The following is a 16460-nucleotide window of genomic DNA, read 5'->3' as shown; positions in this document are numbered from 1 at the left end:
GGGCGGCTAGGATCTGGAACCAACTTCCAAGAGAAGTGGTGCTGGCTCCTACCCTGGGGGTCTTTAAGAGGAGGTTAGATGTACATCTTGCTTGGGTTGGTTGACCCCAGTACTCTTTCCTGCCATGGCAGGGGGTCGGACTAGATGATCTACTCAGGTCCCTTCCGATCCTAGAAACTATGAAACTATGAATGTGTAGATGTGCCCTGAATGAGACAAAACAAACTAATGCATTTCTCTATGTTGTGACACAGCTAGTTTTATTATGCTTGCAAGATGGGTGTCAAGTCATACATACTTCCATTCTTTAATTAGACAATCGCATTAGAAGACATTAATGTCTTTGGCATTTTTTTTCTTTAATGTATGCTAGACATACAAAGACTACAATACCATTGAAACAATGCTTTGTGTTCTTCTGACATCCCTCACTTCAGGTGTATATAGAATTTCACTCAATCTACCCCTTATCACCTCCTAGTCAGGCTGTTTATGAATTTTGCAGCAAGAATACGGCACATTAAATTTTCATTAAGATATGAAAGATATTGAAAGAATAAACAGCATTATATTGATGTTACTTGTAGTAGACTTTTATTGCTTTTTTCTTGTGATTTTTATATCCCAACTGCTGCTGGGAAATAATATACTATAGAATGAAGCAAGTTTAAGTGACTTGCAATGGATGCGGATGCTTTTGCTTATCATCAGTTCAAATCTGGTCCTCGGAGATAGAATCACCTTTCTATTATAGGAAGGAAGGACTTTTGACTTTTAACTACTTTATTCAGGGGTTCAGGGATACAAAAAGGGTGGCCACTTACAAAGCAAAAAAACAAACAAATTACTATCAAACCAAGAACACCATGTCATTGCATTCAATACATCACACCGTAACAGACACCCTCGCTACATGCCAGGTCATGTCTTACATGCTAGTTACGTAGTCAGAGTGCCGGCCACACAGTCATAACTATAAACAATTCCTACCCTGCTCCATCCAATCATACATGTAACAAAACCTTCAACCTCCCACACAAAAGGAAAGCGAAAAAGGAGCCTGATGAGGGCCCAGGACGAGCTGATGAGGGCGGCACGAGCTGAAAGTCGTAGTCCGACTTTCCGAGCCAGCCCGGTCACAACATCAGAGCACATATTTGAGATGCTCGTCCTTCACATGGCACAGCGCTCCCTCAAGGGCCAGCATGTCTCAAAGGCAGGCACCACCCGCCAGAGCACAGCAGGCTCAAACTCCAGTGAGAGGCACACCTGCACAAGGAGGTGGAAAAGCCGCAGGGCATCATCTGAGCCGGTCCTGCCAAGTCGGTTTCAGCAGCTCTTGAGAACGGCCAACTTGGCCTGACCCAGTAAGAAGTTGGCCAGGCAGATGGGGCCCTTCTCAGCCACCCGGTATGGGTAGGAGCACACGTAGGTGGTCTCCAAAAAGCTCCTTCCCAGCGCCTGGAGCAGCAGCCCAAGAATGACAAAGAGCGGTTGCAGGTGAGGACAGTCAAGGAAGGCATGAAAGATGGTCTCCTCAACACCCCCTGGGCAGAAGGGACAGGCTGTCGAGGTGGCTGGGTCAAAGTGGGATGCAAACATGCCAGTGGCTAGGATGCCGTACAGCAACCGCCACTGCAGGTCATCAGTCTTCTTGGTGGTTGGAGGCTTATACAATGTGTGCCACGCCAGGTGGGCTGGTGGGGAATCTGACGGCCCCAGGCACCGTCACCACGGTGTATCGGGGCGGCCCACCAGCACTTGGGCATGGCGGACATGAACCACCCAGGCATATAGACTTCTACGTGACAAAAAGCAAAGGGGCAACCGGTGTCACTGTCAGAAGGCATAGGGACCATCAGCAAGGTGCCAGGGCCAGCTTGCCGGCCACGGCCGGGGTGACTGGTAAAGCAGGAAAAGCCTCACTCGGGGCATCCTCAGTGCAGGAGAACTGGCCCGCTCGGAGATGGTCGTCCAGGGTGGCTGCTGTCTCCAATGGGAGGGAAGCCCGGATGTCACACAGAAGACTGCCCACGCTGCGGACAGAGTGCATGCCCAGCCGGGTGGTCACGGCCTCGGGTGAGAGCCAGGCCTGACTGACTGGGGTCAAGGAGATGGCTCAGGTGGAGAACACATGCCTGAATGAGAACGGCCGTGAGACTGGCAGAGGCCAGGCTCGGCATGGGGCCCTCACGGCACCAGTTGAGGCCCCCTGGCAAATCTGGAGGGGTCATGGTGATCTACACACCAAGCAACAGGGTATCACTCTTGGCCCAGTTGATACAGGCCAAAGAGGCACGTTCGTAGGCTCGCTGGCAGGGCCTCCACGTCTTCCTGGGTGTTAAGGAAGATGGTCACTTCATCTGCATATGCTGATAGCCGAAGTGGAGGGGCAAAGGATAGGCCCATGGCTGATGGCAAGGCCACACCACTCAGGTGGCATCGCAGTGCAGGCAGCAGTGGCTCAATGGCCAGGACACAGAGTATGCCCGACAGGGGGCAGCCCTGACAGATGCCTCTGTGTGCAGGGACCGGGGCACAGAGCACCCCATTCACCTTGAGCAGGCTGGAAGTGTCTCGATACAAGACCCGGAGGGCCCCAGTGAAAAGGGACCCAAAGCCAAAGGCCTCCAGAGTCTGAAAGAGGTAGGCATGGTTCACTCGGTCAAAGGTTTTCCCCTGATCCAAAGAGATAAGGCCAATATCTAGGCCAAAGAGTTCACTGGCTGCAAGTAGGTTGTACAGCAGAAACAGGCTGTCCTGGATGGTTCTGCCCGGCACACAGTAGCTCTGCTCAGGCCCAGTGACAGTGCAGAGGCAGGTGGCTAGCGCTTTGGCCAGAATCTTGTAGTCCACGCAGAGCTGCGAGACTGGCCACCAGTTCTTAATGCACCCAAGGTCTCCTTTCTTGGGAAGCAGTGTGAGCACTGCATGGTGGCAACTCACTGGCAAGACTTTGTCAGCAAGACTCTCCTGGAAAATATGCAGGAGACAGGGGCAAGAAGAAGCCAGAAAGTCTTGTCGAACTCAGCAGGTAACCCATCAAGGCCTGGGGCTTTGCTGGAGGTGAGGCCAGCTGCGGCAGCTGCCAGCTCTGCCAAAGATGATTCCTGCTCAAACTTACTGGCCTCCAGGGCACAAAGGCATGGCAGGCCCACACGGAGTTCCTGCATGGCCTCAGGGGAAGACAGCTCAACCGCAAACAGGTCGCTATAGAAGGCGACGGCGTGCTCACGTACTTCACCTTGGTCAGTGATTACCTGGCCCTCTGGGGTCTTGAGGTGATCTAAGATTTTGCTCACTGCCCACCGTCACTCTAGGTCAAAGAAGCAGTGGGTTGTAGCATCTGTTTCGGCCAGCTCTTGGCAGAGGTCGCAGATCCTCGCTCCACGGGCTGCACTCTCCGCCAAGTCATGCAGGCACTTCCTACAGAACTGGAGGTTCTCACGCAGCACTGCATCATTGCCGGCAGCCAGCAGGGCAGCCTCGAGCTCTACCACATCTTCCTCCAGCTCTGCTATGGAAGTGCAGTTCATTTGTGGCCAGCTGAGTATATCGCAGGTGAGGGCAGGTGAGGCTCGGGCCCCGTACGGTCGAGTGGGTTGTCAGTGGTACAATTAAAGTCCCCACCTACAAGAAGCAGGTCATTGTTCTCGCTAACATCACGCAAAAGGGCGGCCAAGGTCTTGAAAAAAGTGACCCACTCCTGGCCATCAATAGGTGCATAAACATTGATGAGTAGCAGGTGGTGTTGTGGTAGGGTGATGTGGACAGTCAACAGGGAGCCAGGGACAATCTCCCGTGCCACTGCTTTGTCAAGCTTTAATTGTGATGATAGGAGAGTCGCAACCCCGGCGCTAAGGTTGGTGCCATGACTCGAGAACAACTGGCCTTGCCAGGCAGCATGTCAAGCCAACTGGTTGAGCCTGTCAGAATGCGTCTCCTGGAGGAAGGTGACAGCCAGCCGCTTTTGGTGCATGAGCTCCAGGACAGCCTCCCGTTTTACCAGATCTCGACAGCCATTGATGTTAAAAGTATCAATGATTCTGGCTGCCATGGGTGTGGGTATGTGAGAGGAAGAGTGAGGTAGGGTGTAGATAGAAGAGTGAGCTCCTGAGAGCAGAGCAAAAAGAAGAGACAGGTCGAAAAAGGCCTGTCATGCCCTACTCTACTCCAGGGACCCTGACAGGCCCCACTTGTCTCTCACCCACTGTGCGAGCTTCTCCAGACAATAAGCCATCTGCCAAGTGCCTAGATCTTGTTGTATAAGTATGACCACAGCTCTGGCAGCCTTGGTAAAAACTTTAGGATCTGCGCACCATTGGATTATGCACCCCGCTATGTTCTTCTGTCCCTTAGCCTGTTTCAAAAAGGTCAGGAGCCCCCCATAGTCGGGACCGACCCGGGGAGGTCTGCCAACATGGGCAGCACATTTTCAACAGACGCATGGCGAGGCTGCACCCTATTTGGGAGTTCAGCATCTATACCCTCTATATCTAAACTCATCAACCTCCTCTGATCGTCCAGGTCAAGGTCTGGCTCTTGAAGAGCAATCCCCACCTTCTTGTGGGGAGAGAGGCCATCCTGCTCTCAAGGTTGCGTGCGACACTCAGAAAGCTGGATCTCCATCTCACTAGCCTCCTCATCTAATTCAGTAGCTTGGGGTGTAACCAAGAGGTCAGCAGACTCCTCTGCTGCCCCCTGGGTCAGATCTCCAGAAGAGAGACATTTTGCATAGGTCTTATTGCCACCTGCCTCCAGAAGCTGGGAGACAGGTGAGGGGTTAGTGACCCCTGCCTTCACGCCTCCCCCCCTCCATCATTTCCAGTCAACAGGGGCTTTGACATGACAGCCAGAGTGGGGCCAGGCTCTCAAGCAGGGCCCCCCCCAGCACCAGCTGAGGAAGGTCTCAGTGGGGATGGGGAGTCCTGAGTGGTCCCTTTCACTTTCTTCTCTTTGTTCTTCTTCTTCTTTGTGGCAGGTGGCCCACCCTTCATAGAAGATGGGCCAGAGTGCTTCTGGCCTACCTCCCCAGGGCCATCCACCTCAGACAACTGCCAGTGGAGGGCAACTGGGAGGAGACCTGAGCTCCATCATCTGACAAGGCTTTCATGCCACAATCGCTGACCACTCCAGCCACCTCAATCAGGGTGGTCAGGGCAGGCAGGGGGGAAGTGGAAGCAACAGCCTCTCCACCTGGTGGCATCTCTGTACTTGTAGGGATGGGCACTGTAGGTGGAATAAGTAGGGGGGAGGGCCTAGTCCCAGCCCCTCTGCTGGACAGCACTCTCACGCCAGAGACTCCAGCCCCCCTCAGATGGAACAGGGATAGAAGGAGGTTGGGAAAAGCTCCCGGTCTCACTGGGTGGGGCCTGCATCCCAGAAGTGGATGTGCCATCCATTGGTGCCACTGTAGTCACCAATGTTCTGGCTGATCTCCCCCGTGGGTGCTGGACTGCTAGGTGGGAAGAGCTACCACACTGAAAACACGTGGTCTCCCCAAAGGAAAAATAGATCATAAACCTCAGCCCGTTGAACATGAGGCTCAAGGACCAAGGCAGAGACCATGGGCCCTCCCTGAGAAGCATGAAAACCTGCCTTTGAAAAGACAGGACATGCCTCAGTTTTGGGTTCTTACTCCCTATTGTCAGTTGGTGAAAGGGACTCATAAGAACCCCATAGGCCCTCAAGTTCCTTGGGCAGCTCCCGATCAGTCACATGTGGGGGCACATTAGAAATCACCACCCTCACTGCTGGAGTGTCTAGGGGTGTGACAAAATAGTACATGCCTGCAACGTCCAGGCCCTCTGTGCATGCCCTGTTAACTAGGGTGGAATCACTCAGGTGAATCCTTGGGACCGTGTAGACACAACCTGCAATAACGTATGTTATGCTGTCCCAGGAGACTAGCAAGGGCATCTACGCAGACCTCAACCCCGATGTAGGAAGGGGTGTGAACCCTCAAACCATGGGTAATGGGGAGGTTCTGAGAGGCAGAATGGGTGTCGGAGCAGCCATTCCTGCTAGAACAGGGTTAATTTCAAACCATAACTAAGCAAAAGAAAACAAAAAAATGCTTATACTAACTAAAAAGATAAGTGTCTAGGAATGCAGCCACAAAACTCTAGGGGGAAAGGGGTAGAGAGAAAAAAAAAACCATGGGGGGGAAGGGGTTGAAACAGCAAAAAAAAAAAAAAACAAAGGGGGGGAGAAGGGGTAATTAAGAGCACCCCTCGGAAGGCAAGCTATTGGAAAAGGTAACTCCCCGCAACAAGCAAACAGAAAAGAAAGAAAAGGAAAAGAGACAGTAAGAAAGAAGGCTGTACAGAAGCAACTCACAAAGAAACCCGAAGTACAGGGGGGAGGGGAGAAAGAGGAGAGAAAACAGAATAAAAATGCCACAAAAATGCAAGAAAAGAATCAGAAAGTGAGATAAATATAAGCTAGACACCTTTAGACAGGTGGGAGTCAGAAAAGAAAGGAGATAGGAAGCCGGGGAGTCTTACGCTCAGGATCGCCCCACGCAGCTCTAAGTGAGCCTGGTCCAGTGTGCCCAAAGCAGAAGGAAGGAAGGAAGGAAGATGTCTAAGTGAAAACAATGGTGTTGCACACAGAAACAGTACGCTGAATTTACTGTATTTTATAACTTGTACCGAGTGACAATGAGATAAGAAAGTGATGAGACAGATTTGGGGAAATAGTCACAGAAAGTTGTTTTTCAAAAATAAATAAAAATTGCCTATTTATTGTAATTTTTCTGAGGAAGATGGTACCCATTGTCATATTCTATATTGGTAAGGAATACAATTCAAGTGAGAAAATGAAAAAAAAACAAGCCTTTTACTTATTCAAAGAACTTGCAGGGTCCTACTATGACTGTGCTGATAAAAGTGTGACATTATTACCAATATCATGTTACTGACCATATTTTTAAGTGTAATCCCAGCCGTTAATGTGCAAAAATGCACACACAATTGTACAATGCAGTTGCAGTTTTGTTTTCTCCTCCCTGGGGATGGCTGACCTCAAATCTCTCTCCAAATTAAGACACTCATAGTGGTTATCAAAAGAGCACATTCAGCTTTTATGAAGCTTTTATTTTGGTATCTCATTCCCAACTAGTGGTTAGTAGGGGTGTGCGAAACAAGGCCTAGTCAATTCGGATTTGGCTCAAAATCGGGGACAGTGTTTCGATTAATTGATTAGGAGCACTGTCCCTAACTCGATTCGGCTGAATCCAGATCTGAAGATTCGATGCTGATTCTACACACAGCTCTGCCAGGGAGTGCACTCAGGCCCCACCCCCCGTTCCCCTGGCTTGGTGATTGGCCACAGGGGGACGCCGGGTGACCCCAGATCCAGGAGGCACCAGTCGCTGAGCCAGGGGGGCACAGGGGCCCCCCAGCACACTCTCCAGTGGCCCTGGAAGTGGACCAGAAGTGCTTCTGGTCCACTTCCAGGTCTGGTACCATGTGCACTGGGAAACGCCCTGCACTTCTGTGGATGCTCCATATACCCTGCCATCACAGCATTCACAAATCACCTGCTACCTAGAGGTATGTAGAAAAAACATTTAAAGCTGGATCTATGTCTGAATCGCCAGATCTTTCCGAATCAATTCGGAGGCTCCGATTCGATCCGGAGACATTAAAGGGTCCTCTGATTCAATTCAGATTCAGAGATTCAGCCACCGAATTGGACCAAATCTCCACCAAATTGAATCAGGGACCGAAGCTTCACACAGCCCTAGTGGTCACGATGTTTACAATTTTCTCAGGCAACCATAGCTAAACAACATAATGTAAGGCACAAATCTCATTAGCTCCACAGTTCAATTTGTCACAAACCCTCAGGTTATTCCATTATATTTTTCTAAGGTACAGATTGTAGCTGCAATTCATTACGACTCAACATTATAAAGTCTGATTAAGATTCTTTTTTGACAGATGAAATTCCACCAATATATATTTTATAGTAAATAAAGATTTATTTTCCTTTTATAACATGAAAATAAAACATCTGTTGTGGAATCAGAGGAGTCCTATTGCAGATAAAAATAATTTAACCTTGGGACTTTGATGGAGCACTGTTTAAATAGGGTGAGGGATGTGAAAAGTAGTATTTCTAAAAAACAAACAAACAGAAGAAAAAAAATATTGTACCACTGTTTACGGGAGAATAATAAACGTTGCTAACACTTACTGAACTAATATTCTGCTGATTTTTCTTTACTCGTTCAATCTCTGGAGTCTCTTTTACTGCAGTTCCAGCACCTACTTCCTCCTTATAAAACACCTTCACCATACAAAAAGAAATAATAATTATGATTCTGTTAGGAATGCAAGCACCAAGTCTCACAAAGACAGTCACACAATTCTCCGACTTCTAAACTGGTCTGACTGCAAGTTTGATTAGCAAAGTTAATATTTTAAATTTTTCATAAATCAGCTCAATCATAAATAATAGAAGTTCACCTACTTTCTAAATACCTTTACGCATCCACGCTATCCCAGGTAGTCTGTCATCAACCTCTAGATTGATATAAACTTCTTGCAGGTTTATTTAACAACAGCAGCAGCAGCAACAACAATGATGATAACAATTATAAACATAAGAATAATAATAATGTTTCTGACCAGAACTTACAAATGTTTATATATGTAACTTTAGGCTCAGGCAACTTCCTTGACTTCAGTGTGATTACTCATTTGTATAAACATATGCAAGATCAAAGGCCTATACTGCTTTTTCATTCCTAGATCCCTAAGCACACTGGAAAAGACGAACAAATACTACTATTTTCCAATTAGGAAATATTTATTATTTAATAACTGATACAATATTTATTAAATGATTGGCAATTAGAATTCAAATTACTTGAACCCCAGTCCCACATTCTGACCACAGAATTCAATGATAAAAAATAAGGATAACAGGGACCTTGACAAACCATCCAGCCAATCCTTCTGAAGGGAAAACGGGATACTTAAACCCTTCCTGATCAATATTTATCTAACCTGCTCTGAAAACCATCCAATCATGGACATCCTACGTTACAAATAAAGGCCTAGCTCTCTTCTGCACAGTTGCATGTGTTATTTCTGTGCATGTGTAATATCTTTCTATGTTTCACGAACTTCAATAAGGACAAAACATAAGTTGCATCAGTACACCTGTAACTCAAAGTTACTGAAGTATTAGTCAACACAATTATTCAACAAAGTTCCAAAGCTGAAATAATATGAATATTCGTGAGACAGGACCACCGATTGCATATTTTGAGGAAGTTTTATTTGAAAGAAAAAATGTCCAGAATTTTAATGTTCTATGCCAATAATGTTGCCATTCCATCTAGTGTTTTAGGTATATAATTAAATACCAAGTCTCACCCATAATTTCATAGAATGAAGTTTGAAGTTACATTTTGAATTAAAATGTAGTAACTCTGGTTTTGGTTAATAAACATCATAGACACAGATTTATTTTTGCTGGGGGATGGGGAAGCCTAAGATGATGGACAGCTCTCTTCTAGGGTGACCATCTTTTCAAAATGGAATGGCAAGACACATGCCCAGCTTCCCCCACCCTACCCTCCTTGGCAGCATGGCTTGAACTTGAACAGAGCTAAGTGGATGCAGGCTGCTGCCCTGCCACAGCAAGGCACACCCTGCCCACCCAGCAGCAAACTCTAGGCCGGAGCTACCGCCACACCCACTGCTGCTGGAGGGCAGGCGGTTTCACACCATGGCAACATGGCTAGCTTGGGGCTTCTGGGGGGGGACAGCAGGGTGGGGAGTCCCAAGGCCACAGCAGGCATGCCACATACACCCCCCACCCTGCACCCAAATGTGGGCGGCACATGCCCCTCCATGTCGTCCTCCACAGGAGCAAACGCAGCAGCAGGGAGCCAGCCCCCACTACCCCCTAGATGAGTTGCCCATGGCATTGTATTACTTCCCACTCTGGCCCCAGGCCCCACATACCAACTTGGATGGGCAGCACCCCCAAGCCCAGTCCCTGCCCCACTCCCTCCCTCACCATGGGGGCTTCAATCTGTCACCCCACCATTAGACTTACTTGCAGACAGCTAGGGGACCTGCTTTCCTCCATTACCTGGGGCTGTATTCCTTGCCACCTGCATGTGTGTGTGCATACATATACATGATGCCCCCTGCATCCCACTCCCCACAGCCCTTTACAGGCTGGAACTCTGTTATCCTACAAGAGGAACTCTGCCATTTCTTGCATTTTTCCATGATGAACGGAAAACCCAGATCCCTTCACGATACTGGAAATCCAGGAAAAATGCTGTTCCAGAGTCATGCAGCTCAGGACGATGACCGGATGTTCCCATTTTGGGACTATCCTGCCCAATTAGGGACAGATAGTCACCCTACCCTCTTCCCAAAGAGGGGCAAAACTCTCGGGCTCCCACATACTCAGTGCCTATAATAAACATAAACAATGAAATACACATTTGAAACTGATAGACAACCTGTTACACTTTTCAAGGAAAAAAAAATACAACCGAGGCCCTTGATCTGTCAGTACCCTGTTTCTGACAGTGACCAATACCAGATGTTTCAGACGAAGGTGTAGGTCACACCATCACAAGTAAACATAAGATAAGCTACTGTATCTTCCCACATTGAAGATCAAAATCTAACTCCTAAAAATAAGGGCGTGGCATCAAGTTTTTACATGCTTTCCAAAACTGTTATTTTAGAATTACTTAGAACAACTATGGATTTCTTGTTATCCTTGTTGCTAAACCCTGGGCTTCAAAACATCATGTGGAAATAAATTCCTCAGCCTCTACATGCATGTTGTGCAAAGTTTTTCTTTCCATTAGTTTTGAATTTGCCATCAGTTTCAGGGACTGACCCCTTGCTCTTGATTTTTGAAAGAGAGAGAGCTCAGGGGCTCCTGGCTTACTTTTGTTATACTCCCAGTTAGTCAGCTGTTCTCCAAGGCAAAAATCTCACCCTCAATATAAGAGTTTTTACTTGCCCATAATCACTCTTAGTGTTCATTTCTGAACTCCAGTGGGACATCTACACTGTGACAGCCATGTGCCCTAGCATACGCTCTGAAGTACTTCACTTGTGTGGCCCAAACTTGCAAATGCCCTGCTGAAGCTTCAATGAGGTTATTCCAAATGGCGCCTCAAGCACATTTGAGACTCAATAGCAGGTACAGAGGGACTGCCGAAAGTGTTTTCCCTGGTATATTTCTGGGTTTAGAACATGATACTGACTGCAGATGGAGGGGCAGGCTCAGAAATATTTGGGATACACCACTGTCACAACGCAGACATTGTGTTCCTTCTTGCGATAGGGTGGCCAATACTACATAATCCTGATGTTGGCAAATCATTTAAACATACAGATTGTTTTTAATGTAACAGTATCTTTAAATATATGGCATTTTGAATCTTAAGTGTTTTGTACACATTTGTTAAAATGAGTTATATCCTATAAAATGTTACATCCTGACCTGAACTAAAACATATTTCCTTTCTTCGTCAAGGAGTGCAAAACATGTTGGATTAGGGAGTTTTCTACAGGAGAGATCACTGTGCAGTTATGAGCCTACTACCAAATGCTCAACACGAGGCTTAAAGCCAGTTGCACTACAACAGCATTCCCAGCTGGCAAGCTAAAAATAGCACTGATTTTATCTGAAGAGTTAGCTGCTTGTTTGTCCCCTTAACCTAGAGAAGGAACCTCATATTTTCAACCCTAACAATGTCTAAGTATCAGAACAAAAAGAGGAATATATAAAAGGAGTCAAACAGTCTCTCAATTTATCTCTGTTGTGACTGCGGCCAGTAACTCTTCCAGCTATTAAGCACTAGACTGCTTAATAATTATCTTTATTAACCCAATTTACATATAGTATTAAAAGGTCGGAGTGTAGAGGAAATGAACTAGTAGCATAATCATCATTACTCTCAACTATGGACTGATTTCATACAATTAGAGGAAAAGGATGGAGGCTAGAGCCCTTGCCTCAAAATAAAATGTTTTGGTTTTTTTTTGTGGATATATTACATAAATATATAAGGCCATTTTTTAAAGCTATGGTACAGAAAGCTTAAACTGGCCCTGATAACTGGGGAATTCTTCACGGGTTTCAGACCCTGAAGAAGTGGCAAAGATCATACAAGCTTTGGTGGACTGCAGCTGATTCCTTACTGTCAGGGAAATTGAACTCTAACAACATTCTATACCACAAATCTATCTGTGGTATCCTCAGCTGCTAGAGCAAAGTTAGATTAGGACATAGAACAAATCTAGCCCACATTGCTATTTATTACTTCCTGTGTTTGCAAGTTGCAGTGGTGTGAAATGCCTCCTTAACGTACAACATAGCAGCATTCAAAAAAGAGGCAGCAAGTGGCAGGAGGGAGCAAACATAGCACTCCATGAACTGAATATAGTGTATAGGGTAGCAAAAGATACCAGCTTTACCAGCTCCTTTATCTCAAAAATTATTGGCTTTTCCTGGGCTAATTTCTAGGAAATTCTTCATTAAAGGCTTTATTAATCTTTGCTGTGTAATCTACTGGTACACACAACTAGGTTTTCACTAATCATCTTTTCTTCTAGAAAAACCTCATTAAAGATACACAAAGTGCTACATTCAGAAAAATTAAATCAACATGAAAAAGTGAAAAGGATTAAATACAAAGATAACAAAATGGAGGATTAAATACAAAGATAACAAAATGGAGCATTTGTATATGGTTTTTATTCAGTGACATACTGAAACTTAAATCTAGCATAAAAGGTGAAAAAGCATTCAATGCCCAATGTAGCATAAAACCATTGGCCTGATATACTTTAAGACAAAGTATACTACAAATAGTTTCATTTTAATTCTATGCTACAGTCATATGATAAACCATGTATTTACCATAGTACAATCCTCAGTGTCTGCTCCTTTTTATACAGAGCAAGTCCATCTACACATGCAATTAACACAACACAACCTCTGGAGTCATCTGAGCTGGAGGAAACTGCTCTTGGGTAAAACATCAACACATGCACCCAGGAAAGCAGCAATTTGAGCCAGGGCAGAGCAGCAGGGGACACAAAGCATTAGCCTTGGGCTCCAGGTGGCAGCATCGGGTGGCAGAGGGGCTGGATGGGGCACAAGGGTGCTGAGAGTGCTGAACCATGTGGCTAGGCAGCAGGCAGCCCCCACACTTTAACACCCTTGTGCCCCAGCCGGGCCTTGTCACCATCTACACATACATTTCAGCACAGTTACTTACTCCATCGTAAGATAGCACTTTCCCTGATAGTACTATCCTACAGTGGAGTTAATTGGTTTATTGTACCCTAATACCAGTGAATGTGTAGACAGTGACACTTTACTGCAGAGCTCAGAAGATCATGAACAGTTTGTGATATTCTGTTTGCTGATGTTTTTCATGATCTTCCATTTGCTGATGACTGTTCCCTGAATGCCATATCTGAGTCTGACATGCAGCGAGTATGGGCCATTTCTCTAGAGCTTGTGTGAACTTTATTCTCACAAACAACACTAAGACAACAGAAGGAATGCACCAACCTGAACCAGGAAAGCCTTACATAGAGCCTACAACCACAAAGAATAGCCAAACACTCCAGGTAGTGGACATGTTCACCTATGTCAACAGTACAGTCATGTGCAGTTCACATTGATGGTGGAACCAATGCCAGAATGGTCTAAAGCAAGCATAGCCTTTGGCAAATTATGTGCAAATGTGTGGGAGTGCAGAGGTATCAGTCAACAAACAAAACTGAAGGTCAACAAAGCCACTGTGTTGCCAATCCTGATGTATGCATGCAAAACCTGGATGGGATACAGACACCATGCTATGAAACTGAACCACTTTCACATGAGGAAACTATGAGGATAAGATGGCAAGACAAAGTTCCAGACACTGAGGTTCTCACAAAGGCAGGCATTCCAAGCGTCCACACTCTGTTGATGAAATCACAGGTGAGATGGTCACCCAGATGTCAGATGAGTGACTGGCAAAGAAGATCTATGATGAGCTAAAGGAGGGAAAGTGTTCTCAGGAAGGCCAGAAGCAATGTTTCAAGGACTCCCTCAAGTCATCCTTGAAATGTTTCAACATTTACCCAGAGCCTTGGGAAGATCTCACTCATGACTGTTCCACCTGGTGAAGCCTCATCCATACTAGAGCAACTGTCTATAAGTGGAGAAGAACTGCTGAAGAGGAGCAGAAATGCAAACACAATAAATCTTGCAACAGCAGTATGTCCACTGTTATTCAAGCAACCCAAAGTGGCATCTCTTGCTAAGTGTGCCACAGACAGTTCAAAACACAAATTGGCCTGATCAGCCACTCATGTGCTCACAGAGACCAAACCAACCAGTGATGTCATAGTCATCTTTGAATTTGAAGAACAAACACCACCACCACTGTGGAGCTAATTAGTCAAGCAGTAAAGCATGTGTACATGTATCCAGCATATAATGAAGTGCTCTGGGGAGACAGATTTTAAAAAAAAAATTCAGTTAAAAATGACTGGGGCTTGGCAAGGCTAAACTAAGTGGCTTAACAATTTAAAGCAGCAGTAACAAGCCTAGCAAAGATGGGCAAAGATGGGCCTTTTTTCTGAAAAAATTAGTGCTATCGTACAGTCTTTTCCATGAAAATTATGCAAATGGTTAATTGACAATTACTCAAATATCCACACTCCATGCCAGGATACCAGAGAAACCATTTCATACTTGGAAATGTCTGAAAAGTCAAATCTAAAAGCAGAACTGCTGCTACTCACCGAACTAATGTTTTTCTGAGTACTCTTAATCCTCTCAATTTCTGGAGTATCTGGTACAGCAGAGTAATTACAGAGCATCTTCCCTGCTTCATCTTTGTACATTTTCTGAAAAACATAATTTTAAAAATGTGCATTCCATGCTTTCTCTTGGCTGATATTGTTTAAAATATGACCACTCTGGACATGTAAAAAGGTGCTAAATGGATGTAAACAAAATTTACACACAATTAAAGGCCATTTTCCACTGACACCATGGTAAAAGAGTCCTTAATTTAAATGAGAATCAAATGCTTAAAACATTAGTTCCACAAGTAGCTTCCATATGTTAATTTATTTACTATTAGTATACAGATCTCTAATTAACACAAGGCAAAGCAATGCATTATGAATAATATGTTCCCAGAACACATCATTAGGAGATATTAAAACATTTAACCTTCATTCTGTGCCCACCTGGCTTATTATTTCAGAAGCTCTTTTGACCCTCTGTATCTCAGGGGTATCTGTGCCAACTTGTATCCCCTTCCCTTTAATTTCAGTCTCCAAGTCTTTCTTGTATTCTTTCTGCAAAATAAGACATTATAATCTGCAGCTGTATTGTACACTTAAGCCTGTGGTAATTGGTGTGTGCCATCTTCAAAGCCATCCTTGTAAGACTGGACTCCAACAGCAACTGAGACAGGGCAATCTGCTTTTATCACAAGTTGTTCTTATTACCATCAACCTTCTAGAAGAATATTTCCATATATTTTTAAAAGGCTCATTGTGTTTTTTCCTGAAATGTAGTCTGTAAACATTATTCTGTACATACCTGGCTTGCAATTTCAGAAGCATTTTTAGCTCGCTGTATTTCAGGGGTATCCATGCCCACTTGCATTCCCTTCCCTTTAATTTCTGTCTCTAGATCTTTCTTGTATTCTTTCTGTGAAGAATAGCATGGGCAACATTTAAATGAACAACAGCTAAAGCAATATATAGATCCCACTTTAATCCAATTGCCTTCACTGAATAGCATCCCAATAAAACCAAATGGCTTTTATATTGGTAGAATAGCTTTGTGGGATTTACCAACAGTTCATTTACACTATGAAGGGCTTCAAACACCCTTTTAAAAAACAAGTTACTTTACATTCATCTCAGTAGCCTTTCCCATTTTCACAGTTCTGATTGGAGGCCATCATTGATGTGAATCTCTTCCTCCGGGCCTTGCAAAAATAAAACCTGGAAGGCCTTGAGGATTTTCCCTCACTGTGAACATGCTTATCATCTATTACTCTTCAAACAAGGAACATTTTATTCTAGGACCCCAAAACAAGTTAGAGTAGCACCTACATCATGATTCAGAAAATGTAAGTAATGCTATTTACCTATGAAAACTGAGGGAAGGATAGCACTGGGAAGTCTTACTTTTTCCCTAGAATTGGAATAGGTCAAATCTGACTCCAAACAGCTGCAAACCACGTATTTTGTGACACCAGGGCTAGGTACAGACAATCAAAAAGCCAGAACCTGAACTGATTAAATCTTTGCAGGTTAGTCTAACCTGCCTAAATTGAAGATGTGGGGGGATGTGGGCACACTGGAAGGAAGCAACAGGCTACAATCGGACCTAGACAGGTTACAAGGGTGGGCGGATGAGAATAGGATGGGATTCAACAC

The 16460-nt window shown here is 45.2% G+C and overlaps 1 protein-coding gene and 1 long non-coding RNA gene across 6 annotated transcripts in view; one reads left to right on the top strand and one right to left on the bottom strand.

Moving 5' to 3' along the window:
- LOC109308075 overlaps positions 1-6575 on the top strand; it is a 17916-nt gene extending 11341 nt beyond the window's left edge. The window contains exon 3 of the long non-coding RNA XR_002100453.1: positions 6482-6575. This is a non-coding gene — a long non-coding RNA (uncharacterized LOC109308075). The remainder of the gene's footprint in view (positions 1-6481) is intronic.
- The window catches only part of NEBL (nebulette), a 164964-nt gene that overhangs the window by 65257 nt on the left and 83247 nt on the right, over positions 1-16460 (bottom strand). For all 5 annotated transcript variants that reach the window (XM_019532267.1, XM_019532276.1, XM_019532299.1 and 2 more), the window contains 4 exons: positions 15613-15723; positions 15255-15365; positions 14802-14906; positions 8203-8295 (listed from right to left, as the gene is read on the bottom strand). In XM_019532267.1, coding sequence (XP_019387812.1) covers positions 8203-8295; positions 14802-14906; positions 15255-15365; positions 15613-15723 — 420 coding nt within the window. The remainder of the gene's footprint in view (positions 1-8202; positions 8296-14801; positions 14907-15254; positions 15366-15612; positions 15724-16460) is intronic.

This window comes from Crocodylus porosus, unplaced genomic scaffold, assembly GCF_001723895.1.
Source record: "Crocodylus porosus isolate Cpor-Errol unplaced genomic scaffold, CroPor_comp1, whole genome shotgun sequence".
NCBI classification, from domain to species: domain Eukaryota; kingdom Metazoa; phylum Chordata; order Crocodylia; family Crocodylidae; genus Crocodylus; species Crocodylus porosus.
The sequence above is the reverse complement of the archived record's forward strand: the minus strand, read 5'-3'. Positions and strand labels throughout refer to the sequence as shown.